Here is a 12,529-nt window from a genome sequence, read left to right on the forward strand (position 1 = left end):
TCTGTCTCCTAGCAACATATTTTTTAGCTAAGGGTCAATTATCTGTCAGTTATACCTTATCTTGATTTAAATACACAGTTTACTTCCCTCAGGCTATTTTAAATCTTAACCATTTAAAATCTCCTTCTAAGCCTGTTTTGCATATCCATTCGTTTATTCAATCAGTGAACGTTTATTAAGGGTTTACTCTGTGCTGGGCGCAGTGCCGGCAGCAGGAATTCAGCAGTGAACGAAGTAAACAAAGTCCTGCTTTCCGGGAGCTCGATCAATGAGGGGAAAAAGACATCTAAGTAAATAGGTGAATAATTAAATATCTAGTAGAGAGCTATGGAGACAATGAAAAGGCATAATGGAATTGGGAAGGGGTCGGGCGCTGAGACTCAGAACAATGAGAAAGATAAAGACAGTCATTTGAAGGTCTGAGGCCAAGAGCCTCATCCCACAAATGGAGCAAGGAAGTGCAAAAGCATTGGAGCAGGTCCCAACTCAGCGGGCACAGGTAGAGCAAAGTGCAGAGCCCCATAGATGGAGCCTGGGGCAAGTGGCCCGTAGCAGGAGGTGAGCTCTGAGATGCAGGTAGGTCCTGCTCCTGCAGAGCTAGTTAGGCAAATGGGAGAACGTTTGGACTTGATTCCAGTGGAAACAGGAAACCACTGGAACGTTTTCGGCAGGAGAGCACTATTGCCTGGTTACGTTGTAAAAAGGCTCTCTGGCTACTGTGCAGACAATGGTCTGTAGAGGGCGAGTGAGAACGAATGCAGAGACGGTGACCACAAAACCGGAGCAGCAGCAAGGGAGGCCGCTCGCTCCGACTGGTATTGCCTTTTGCTGCCCGCTTGCCATCCCTCTTGCACACTTTAAAAAAAAATCTCACTAAGTGCTACTCATCCTTCAAAACTCAGCTTAGGTGACCTGTCCAAGAAACCACATCTGAGGACTCAGTCGCCTAAATGCACTCCCTGGACCAGAGGTAACCATAGCACCTAGCATGCTGCGTCCTAACTTTATTTGTGTCTCTTTGGCCATTCCCATTTCTGCGGGATCTTGGAGAATAGAGGTTAGTGGTTTTCCTATCTCCAATAGCAAATCCAGCGCCCAAGAATGATCAAGCAATCTGTAAGTGTTCGTGGTACTGGGCTAACTCTTTCATTGAGCTCTTGACCAACTGTCCTTGACTGATGTGCTGAGTTACCAGGTGCTCGGCACTTCCGAAAAATACACTGACTGATACCCGTGGCAGCTGACTATACACTGGGGGTACCTTCTCTAGTACACGCTCACATTTCTTCAACTAGTTGAGGCAGACATTTACTGAGAGTTATTCATGTTTCTTCCCAAATATTTTTGCCTGTTGTACTTGTTACTATCATTTGCAATTTATAAAAATTAACATAATGCAAATATGAAAAGGTATTTGTTATTTCTGTGAAAAAGTGGAAAGCTTTAAAACTTTCCAATAAAGGCAAGTTTCTTTAAAAAAAAAATAGCTATTGAGTTAGGTGTGGCGAGGCAATTTAAAACATGGAAAAAACCAGAAGAATTAAGTTGCTTTGCAGTAAACTTTAAATTCTCACTCCACTTTTTTTAAAAAGAGAAAAATTGAATTAGTAGATAGCATTTTGGGAATAGTATATATAAGAAAAATATGTGGACCTCTAATTAGTGGAATGGCTTTGGCTTTTCATCAAAAGTTTGACAGGTGAGCAAATCTATATTAACATTTTTTAACTTTAAAATATCTGTTTAATATATTACACACACACACACACACACTTTATCATTATAATTCCTTGCTTTAACTAAAGCACTATTAGTCCAGTGGTGCTGCTTAAAAGGACTTCTATCACGTTAATGAAAAATAGGAAAAAAGGACTCTGCTTCCTGAGTATAAGTAAGTGCATTCCAATATTGGGAACTACAGAATACTGAAGAGCCTTTAAGACCCAAAGGAAAGAATGGTAGGAATTGATACAGTGACAGCATTTAGTGAGATTTTTCAGAAATCACTGTGCCACATCCAGGCCACTCCAGTATTTGCCAAGGTACAAGGCCTGGATGTAATGAGGGGAAGGAGAGATGGGAACTTACTTCTCCATTTCAGAAAAGAAATATATATCATTGATTGCAAAGTTGACAATGACAACCCTATGGCCAAACACACGTCGCTTTGCAAGGATTATATCTCCATTCTCCTGGTCTGCACCCCGGACATTTGAGTGGCATGGGGTTGGGCGTCCTGATACGTTTGGTGATGCAGAGTAATCTGAAAGGGAAAGGAAAAGAAATTAACATCTAGCCTGGTCAAGTCACTCTTCAGCCTGAAGCCTCTGACCCAGGCCTAACTAAAATGAAGAAAAGAAACTCTGAACCCACCTTTGGGCCTATTGAAATACTGATTCCCCACCACTGGACCCAACCTTTCACTCGGACTTAAAGGACTGCTGAAGAAGACATCTTCTCAGGTGGTATGATAACATACATAACAACAACAACAACAACAACAACAACAACAAAAAATGAGTATTAAAAGGTGTTTTCCTGGTGCTTGTTAATAGAAATATAAGCATACCGTATAAGCTAATAAAAGCTAATCCCTAACATTTCTGCAGAAACTAACTATGCAGGGGTGACCTTTGAAAAGGAGTGTGTGGTTTTGATGATGCTTATTCAAGGGTGATTAGGGAAGTAATTGAGAAGTAAACTGGGAAAACAGCAGGAAGGAAAAACCAAAACATAAAGAGTGAAAAAGAAGCTTATTAAGAAATAGAAAGTAGGAAGCTAGAGTAGAAAAAAGACAGGAATGAGTAAAAGAGAGCATAGAAGTTTCCAGAAGGTTTAGATTCTGTCTCAGAAAACTAAGACAGTTATTTCAGAAAGTTTCTTGACTAGGATATGTTCAAAGAAGTGCACTCATAGGGATTCAGGGCTGAGAAGGAGCAGCTGGGGTCTGGATCTGACCAGTAGACCCTAGTTTATTGCCTGACTGGGTTTAAGAAAATTGTCTAATCCAGCTCGACAGTTTACCATTCCTTCTACAAACACTTTATCGTGGATATGTGTTCAGGGGTAATTGATGTGGGCGTGGTGCTCCCTACGGTAGAAGTGGGATTCCTTTCGATGGCAGGATAACTACAACATTCAATAAATACCTCACACTCGTCGTGTCCCAGACACTGAACTAGTCCCAGGGTTCCAGCACTGAACGAATCACGAGGTCTCTTCCGACTATCTTACAGTCTCTCTTTATCTCTGAGATTGAGTTTGAAGGGAACAAATGTCTGAATTGCAGTGGAAGTTGATATGATAGTCAGAGATTTTAGGAAAAGACGGTGCTAAATCCGCCCAAGAAATCTGTCAGCGGTGGTGTATTTATGAATCTTCTCTGGTAGGAGATGGGGAGACCCAATTTGTATTATTTGTCACCATGGTTGATTTTCAAGCTATCGATGAAACGTTTGTCAACTGGCTCAGAAAATACCTGAATGTTTAACAATTGGCTCTCAACTGAACCAAGGTCATCGGGTTGGATTTTTTTTTTCCCCCAAAACAAGACCCGGCTATATGCTGGCTATAAGAAAAGCACTGTAGATGAGCTCAGGCGTGTTTAGGGTGGTATGGCCGTAGACAAAAAGCACTTTAAATGTAAGGCATAAATAGGTTATAGTAAAAGAAATGGAAAAAGATACAAATGCTAACAGTAATAAAAAGAAAGCTGGAGTGGCTATTTTAATATCAAGCAAAGTAGACTGCAGAGGAATGAATATTGCCAAGGACAAAGAAGATCTTTTCATAACGATAAACGGGTCAATTACTTGGAGGACATAACAATCCTGGAAAAGGCTAGCCCACCATGATAGAAAGCAGACCACTGGTCAGGTACCTCTCCCTCTGAGCTGCAGGAAGGGGTGCACATGTAAAGCTGGGGATGCAGGAAGTCAAAGGAGGGTAAAATTGGACTTCCTACATCCTGGGCATAAAAGTTTGAGCTGGTTTTATTTAAAAAGGAAAAACCAAAGAACTAGAACTATTCTTAAAATGTTTGGTTGTAAAGCAATTCATAAAACATGCACATAAAACCTTTTTGCAAATTAGAAAATAAAATACTAATATTAAAACTATAATAGAAAAATAGGACATAAACAGTTCAAAAAAGATTAGACATGACCAATGGATAAAGGTGCTCAGTTACTAAAGAAGTGTACAAAAAAGTGGTACATTATTTTTCATCTACCAGATTCACAGTTTTTAAAAAATGTATTTATACCCCATGTTGGTGACAACGTGGCACTCATTTATTCTGTTGGTAAGAGTTTAATTAGTGCAATGTTTTTAGAAGGTCAATATTGAACTGCTTTTAACCATTTACCCACTACTTCCATTTTAAGAAATTTATTTCATAGAAGCACACAATTGCAAAATACGTTATATTTTGCAGTTGTTTGATAAAATGAGAGTTGGAATGACTCAAAAGTCATCAAGAGAGATGAGATTTGTCACTATCAATCAGTTCAGGCTTATCTCAGACACTTGCCTCATCTCATTAAGCTCTAGTCCACCTGAATCTACAGTTTCTTTATTTTAGGATTTTATGCAGACCCAGAAATTGCTCCCCTACTATTTTGCCTGCCTAATTTGCTCATCCCTGAAAACTCAACTTTATGTCATTTTCTGGGAGAAGTCTTCTCTGATCCTCTCCCTTGACTAATTAGGGTCTCCCTACAATTATCATTGGGATCATGCTTCGCGATTATATAAGTTAAAAAATACTGGCTAACCTTTTTATAGCACTTACTATTACCGAGAATAGTTCTAAGGAGCTTTATATGTATTAACTCACTTAATCCTCACAACAACCCTGTGGCATAGGCATAATTAGTATTTCGATTCTATAAATGAAGAAACTGAGGTACGAAGTCACTATCACAGGGTTCTTCTGTTAGAAGTGGGAGATTCGAAACTCGGGCAATCTGGCTCTAACATCTACGGCTCTTATTTTCCATCTTGCCCTCAAAACTTTAGGTGCCTTGAGGGCAGACGCTATGCTGCAGGTTCACTACTGTATCCCTAGCACCCCGCAAAGTGCCCGCCACATTCTCAAAAGGTGCGTTGAATGAATGAATGAATGAATGAATGAATCTCTGCTATGAACAAACAACATAAGGAAATAGTTTTGTAAAATGTGAGATCTTGTCGTGCTCCAGATCAGTCATTCTCCACGCTTTCCGGCTCCCTGAGCGGAAGCCACTGGGGCCATATCCCCTCTGTGCAGGCCTGGGCTTGGCTTTACACCCAGGATCTTGGGTTCTTGCTAGACCCTAGGCTAACACAGGCATGACACAAAGCAATAGCTCTGCAGCTTCATATCTGGGCTAATCCCTGTGACTGAAATATTGACAGGGAAGGGGAGTAAACAGACAAGTGACTCACTTTCCTTGTGGTTCTGTACTTCCAGGTGAAGATATTCTTCAAATTCCTGGCGCTTATTGATGTCAGACATAAATCTGCGATACTTGCAAAAGCTCCTGATTAAGCCGATCATTTTCAGCCAGCATCTCTTCTGGAGAAAGAGAGAAGGGCATGTCATAGTCATTAGTATGGCCGCTGTCCACCGAGCATCTACTATGTGCCTGAAATTTGACATTTGTTACATTGAATCCTCATAACATCTTCTGTACAAGGAATAATTTTTAGCTCCAATTTAAAGGTGAGTAAACTCAGGTCAGAGGACTCATATAACCTTCCCCAGATTAAGCAGCTGTATATGAGGGTAGGGGTGGGGGTGAAAGCAGCTGTGTATGAGAGTGGAAGATTCCAGCTTCAATCAGGCGTGTCTGGGGCCATTGGCAAAGATCCTTCTACTAGTCTTTCGATAGTGAAGATTTGAGATGCTGGGATTGGGAGAGGAAATGTGAGAGCTAAAAACAGGTAGAAACAGAGCAGAGATGAGCATGACTCACGAGAAGGGAAAAATGGCTCAGGCAGATTTTGAAATGTCGAAGAAATAAATAAACTAGTAAAACCACTTCTAAGTATTAAAAAAAGAAACATATAATTATATGTACATGTGTGTGCATGTGTACACACATACATGCATTTTATAAGTTTCTTCATCCATTTCTTCACAGATACCAGTGACCATTCTCTAGTTCATTTACCCTTTGAGAAGTTGACATTGAGAGCCAGAAAGAACCTTGTTGATCAACTAGTTTAGTTGTCTCATTCTACAGAGAGGGAACCTCAATGTAAGCATGGTTTGAGAGATCCGGGGGTGAAGTACAAAAAACCCGGATTTAGGATCAGAAACGTTGAGTCTGCAGCCTAACTTCGCCCTAATTGTGTTATTTGGGTCAACTTAACCTGTGTCTCAGTGTCTTCACGTGTAAGGCAGCGACGACAGCCTTCAAGGTTGTGGCGAGGGTTGGTGATGATATATGAAAACCCTAATGCAGTGCTGGGCACCAAGTAGGCATTATGTACTTTTTTTTTTTTTTTAATCCTTTCTTATCTAAGAACAACAGAAAGACCTGACATTAAAACAAAGCGTCCTGGTTCTGGGTGCAGTATTCTTTTAAATATCCTACATGATCACTTGTAGTACCCTGACACGGAGTTCATTTGTATATGGAGGAAATAAAAAGAAGAAGAGGTTGGAGCAGCCCATTTCATTTCTGGAGTACTGAATCAGTGGGCACAGGCATTATTTTCAGAAATATCTTAGCATGATCTTTGGACTCAGAGCTGGCCTCAAATTTTTCAGGTACAAACTAACGCTACAATACGCTGAGCAAGTAATTATTTAAGAGAAGCATGCATTTTTCCTCAAGCCATATGAAAAGACTTTCTTGAATAATAATATCTGTTTTCTCTTTCTTCCCTTTTCTTTCTTTCTTATCATGGGAGAAAGAATGAGTTCGGAAGAAGGAAACAGGTGTGGTCTGCTCTCAGCCCTTTGCCCTTCCTCTCTGGGAGCTGTTTGTCTGCAGAACACTTGTCCAGGCCTGCCCTTTGTCATTTGGTAAGAGGCTCAGCCAGGTAAGTGGAGGACTAAAGTGTCCCATTTGCCTGTGACTGGCCATGTAGGTTAGTTTAATTTAGGCGCGATGAGGATTATCAAAACTATTTAGCTTCGTGGCCAATGGATATCCTCCAAACTAACTTTCAGCAGGAAGAAACACTGACATTTTGCTCTCCGTGAGTCCTTGTACCACACAGATAGTGAAGAGAGGGACTTCCTTAAATTCCTACTGTAACGATTTCTCTGAGACTCAGATTCCTCCTCTGCAAAACAGGGTTTGAAAAACCTACCCCAAAGGGTAATTGTTTTGGTGATTAAATAAGCTAACAGTGAAACTCTTTTGCATGGCTGACAATGCCTAGGCAGAAGTTTTCTTGTCTCCAAACAATGTCCAGTCTTCACGATTTTCCTCACTGACCTGGGATTCCTGAAGGTACGTCGTGGGCATCTTTGAGGGCTTCCTACGCACAGTTTGTACTTCAGGTTGCACCTCCTGAGAAAAAGGTGGGAACAGCTCTTGGTAATCCTTAAACCTGCCAGAGGGACACCAAGAATATCAAAGAAGGAAAAAGCTTGGCACATAAAGGGTAACAGTCAAGGCAAACCTATCTATCTCAGCTTCTGGAGGAAGTCGAAGTGGGAATTGGGGGATGGTGAGGTACTCAAGAGTACGTTTACCATTTCAGTCCTCTGCTGATGTCAGCCCATCCTTCCTGGACCAATACTGTATTGTTCCTTATTCAGGCAAATGAACAGGAGTGTGTGTGTGTGTGTGTGTGTGTGTGTGTGTGTGTGTGTGCAGGTAGGTAGGTAGGTGGGTAGGTAAGAGGGTTCAAGATAAGGCTTTTCTTTGTAGGGAGGCTCTGGTCATGAACTTTGTGGATGGATTGTGAGCCTCCTTGCACATTGTGGCTTTCGAGGGCCAATGAGAAGCTCCAGAAGGGCCTGCTGCCTTCGCTGGGCAATACTTACCACTTTTCCTCCAGAGATTTCATGACACAGCTCTGGAGAATAAGTAAGGAGGTTGTGCTGACATGACTCATGTGACGGATTTCTTTGATGAGGGGATTATTGCACTGCAGCATTTCTTCTAAGAAATGCAAGAGAAAGAAAAAAAAGCCATCATTTCTTTGTCTACCATTTTTAGGCAGCTGTTTTTTTTTGTTTTGTTTTGTTTTGTTTTCATTTTTAGAGTCTTACAGTTCCTCATTCTCAATCTGGTTCGTCTCTGAGCTCTTTACAAACTGTGTGAAAATCTTGAAAACATCTTTGGAATGTTATTTGTATTTATAGAGCAAATATATCCTTGTTTAGTTCCTCTTGAATTTCAAAGATAAGTGAGTAAGGGGAAGAAATGTTTAAGAGACTCATTTCTGCTGCTAGTTTGAAGTTTTTGGTTTCGGAAGGGAGCAGAAGAATAAAGGATTGAAGTTAAATTGCTGAGGCAGATGGGGAATCCGAGATTACCAATAAGTATTATAAAGACAATATGACTCCCCAGGTGTTCAAAGACAATCGTGTTCATTAATAAGACTTGAAAACTTTTCAAGGACAAGATCTGCATACTATTCTTTGTCTTCCAGCTGATTCAAAACAATGTATACAACTCGATATCCTGAGACTTAAGTAAAATATTTCTTACAAGTAAAGTTTTGCCAATTTTACTCTTTTTAAAAATTTTTATAAAATCTATAACCTTATCTTGGTTTACCACGAGCAAAAAACAAATCCATCTCTTTCTCTATGCCAAAACAGGGGGCATGTCTTCTTTACTTTGCTATAGATTTGTTTACCTCAAGGATGGGATCACGCTCACCCCCCTTTTATTTCCCTTTAGACTTATAGGTCAACAGTTCACTTACAACTTCTGCTTCTGGTCAAGATGAATTTACATAGGTCAGATTTACCCTCCCGCCTTAGGCAAAAAAACAAGATGAAATTTATGAGGATTTGCAGGAGACAGCTCTCCTCCCTGGTGCGATGCTCTTTATAACCTGTAGGTACGATGCTCTTTATAACTCTTGCCTTTGATCTAACTCCAGTCTATTTGATTTGAAGGTCAAATGACTTGAGTTTGAATTCAAGTTCCACCAACTGGATAAGTTAGTTAGCTTCTCTGGTTCACCTTCCTCATCAGTAAAATAGAGCTATTTATCTGTACCTTATAGAGAGTAAATAAAATCTTGTTTTCAGAGTTGACCAAAGTTAAGTGAGAGGACATATTTCACATATAAGTGCAAGTGTCTTGCACTTGGCTTCTTTTACCAGTAATGTATTTTGGATTCATTATTGTTCTCGGCTTTCACTCCTTCTTAATCATTGTCTCAATACTGCCCCATGTGGCCATTGTTCCGTTCTGCTCCCTCAGCGGGGCTCACATTAGACAGGCTCTTTCCCAGACTCTTAAGATACTAAAGAGAGAAGCAAACAGTATCAGGAGAAGAAGATGCATACCAGGGGGGACTCTGCCATGGAAAAAAGTCTTGATTATATTTTCAAAGAGAGACTTGTAAATCTTATCATTTGTCTCCGTGCCAATCTGCTGTAAGGCTATCAGGAATTGCAATGGGCTATCAGCTTTCCGTTCTTTGAGGAACTCCTTGAAGAACTCCAAGTGCTGTGTATTTAGGATGACTTCTGCCAAGTTTCTGGAAAACAAGAAAGCATCATTGGTGGAGAGAATGAGATGGTGATCCCTGGATTCTGCTCCTATTAAGGAATGGGGAAGGGCTTCTCCTAGGCTGTGTGAAGATCAGGGTGAATAAATTGGTTGCTCTATTTCCTTGGAGATAAACTTTTATATATCCATCATAAGCTTGGTCCAATCATTTGACAACCCCAATGGAAGAGGAGGAGAGGTATTTAAAGGTTTCCCCCCCGCCCCCAAGGAAACTCTTTTTCTATTATGGATTCAAAACAATCCCTAATTGGCAGTCTTTCAGTGAGGCAGAATGTGTGTGATCAGCAATTATTGATCAATATTTCTAAATTTCCTTTACTGATTTCTTCTTTCACTGTTCTCTAAATATAGGTGCCCCTAATGGTTCACCCTCAATTCTCTTTACTTTTGTCTTATGACTTTTCTTCCCCTGAGTAATCTCTGCCTCCTCTGCAGTTTCAATTTTCATTGATATGGTAAAACTATCTTTCCAGTTCCCATGAGCTCCACCTCAAAATTTCAACTACCCATTGAACCTCATCTTGATGTCATAGTTACTATTTAAACCTCTCCATGTACACCTACAAATTGTACAACTCGTTCTTCCTCCTTTATATACCAATTTCATTAAGTATGATACTAGCTACAGGTTTTTTTTTATAGAGGTCTGTAACCAGTAAGAAATAGTTCCCTTCTACTCTAATTTTATTAAGAATTTTTTAATCCTAAATGGGAGCTGAATTTTATATTGAGATAATTGAAGTTTCCCCCCTTACTTCATTAATATGGCATATTATATTCATTAATTTTTGGATATTAAATCAATCTTACACTCCCGGGATAAATCCTACTTGGACATGCTCTATAATCCTTTTTTATATGTTGCTAGATTTAGTTTGCTAATATTTCATTGAGGATTTTTATGTCTAAATTTGAAAGGAATATTGACCTGTAGTTTTCTTATAATATCTTTGTTTGGCTTTGGGACCAGGGTAATACTGGCTGGCCTCATAGAATGAGTTGGCAAGTATTCCTTTTTCTTCTATTTCCTCAAAGAGTTCATGGACTATTTATTTATCCTTTAAATATTCCATAGATTTCTCCAGTGAAGCCATCTGTGTCTAGACTTTTCTCTGTGAGATGATTTTAAATTGCTAATTCAATTTCTTCTCTTGTTATAGATTTATTCATATTATCTACTTTTTGAGTCAACTTCAGAAACATGGATATTTCTAGAAATTTACCTATTTTACCTAAGTCATCTAATTTGTTCCTTACATTTACTTACAATCTTATTTGTTCTCTCTTTCAATCCAGATTTGACTGATCTGTGTCATTTCATTTATCCTCGTTGGTCAGGATAGTTAATGGTTTATCAATTTTGTTGATCTTTACATGAAACTTGGATTTTCTCTATTTTCCTCTTCCTTTTATTGATTTCCACTCTAATATTTAATGCTTACTTCCTTTAACTTCTCTTGTGTTTAGTTTAAATATATCATCCTACCACCTTTGGTCTCCATTATTTCTGATGTACATTTTAATCTTGTTGTCATTCTCTTCAATATAATAAGTCATTTTTCTCTTGCAGCATTAAGATTTTTCTCTTTGTCATTCAACAGTTTAACTACGGTGTATCTAAGTGTGGATCTCTTTAAGTTTATCTTACTTGGAATTCACTAAGCTTCTTGTATGTTTTGATCTCTAGTTTTAATCAAATTTGGGAAGTAGTCAACCATTCCATATTCAAATTTTTTCCCCACCCCTTTATCTTTCTTTCCTTTCCTGAGGCTTCCATTTTCATCTTGGTGTACTTGATGGTGTCTCTCAGGTCTCTGAGGTTCTGTTGATGTTTATTCTTTTTTTCTTTCAGACTGGATAATGTCTATCTAGTTATTTTCAGGTTCACTAATTCTTCTACCAACTCAAATCTGCTATTGATTCTAGTAAATTTTTTATTTCAGTTATCATACTTTTAAACTCCAGATTTTGGTTCTATTTTACAACTTCTACCTCATTATAGATATTTTCTTTTGATGAGTCATTGTTATCATACTTTAATTTTCTAAACATGGTTTCCTTTAGTTTCTTGAACATATTGCTTGGAAGTCCTTGGTGAGTCCAATATCTGAATCGCATCAGAGACCATTTGTAATGATTGCTTTTTTCCTGCTGTATGTGGGCCGTACTTTTCTGTGTTTTTTTTGGAGGGGGAGGGAAGGTAATGTATCATATATTTTTAAGCTGAAAATTTGGATAACATGATAATTACAGAGTTTTAAATTTTTGAGACAAGTTTTTCCGGTTTTATCATTGTTTTTATGGGAGACAATTTGTGAGGTTCTTACTCCACTGTTCTAGAAGTCTAATTCCTTATCTTCACTGTTTTTTTAATCTGTATCTTCCCTTATATAACTACTTCCACTGTTTACTTTAGGCCTTTAATATCACTTGTCCAAAAATCTACAACTTTCCAACTATTATTTCTGTCTCCAGTCTCTGAGTCTCTGACTCCCCATATTATCTTGCTATTTCTGCCAAAGTAATATTTTTAAAATCCATGTAATAGGTATCTTTGCTACTTCTGTTCCAATGAACCCCCATGAATCTTTATTGCCATTTAATCGATACGAATTCCTTAATCATTCACTCAAGATCTTCTTCCGGTTACTTTGGTCTCAATCTAGCTTTCTAATGTCACATGTCCCTTCTCTCAATACATGCTGTGCTTAATACTACTGAACTATTTTCACGTCTTCAAATACCACTTTCATATTTCTGAGTTTATTTCTTCAGCTTGGAAGGTTTAGCCCTACCCACAAAATACTCCCATTTCTTTGCAATTGAATTCCTAC

At 38.9% G+C, this 12,529-nt stretch overlaps 1 protein-coding gene across 1 annotated transcript in view; it reads right to left on the reverse strand.

Annotated features, from left to right (window-relative positions):
• The window catches only part of RGSL1 (regulator of G protein signaling like 1), a 42,771-nt gene that overhangs the window by 7,159 nt on the left and 23,083 nt on the right, over positions 1-12,529 (reverse strand). The window contains exons 12-16 of the mRNA XM_023531220.1: positions 9,470-9,663; positions 7,988-8,105; positions 7,434-7,548; positions 5,428-5,557; positions 2,089-2,263 (exon numbers count right to left, since the gene is read on the reverse strand). Of these exons, the coding sequence (XP_023386988.1) occupies positions 2,089-2,263; positions 5,428-5,557; positions 7,434-7,548; positions 7,988-8,105; positions 9,470-9,663 (732 nt within the window). The remainder of the gene's footprint in view (positions 1-2,088; positions 2,264-5,427; positions 5,558-7,433; positions 7,549-7,987; positions 8,106-9,469; positions 9,664-12,529) is intronic.

The sequence above is a fragment of the Pteropus vampyrus genome, unplaced genomic scaffold (assembly GCF_000151845.1).
Source record: "Pteropus vampyrus isolate Shadow unplaced genomic scaffold, Pvam_2.0 Scaffold65, whole genome shotgun sequence".
NCBI lineage: Eukaryota > Metazoa > Chordata > Mammalia > Chiroptera > Pteropodidae > Pteropus > Pteropus vampyrus.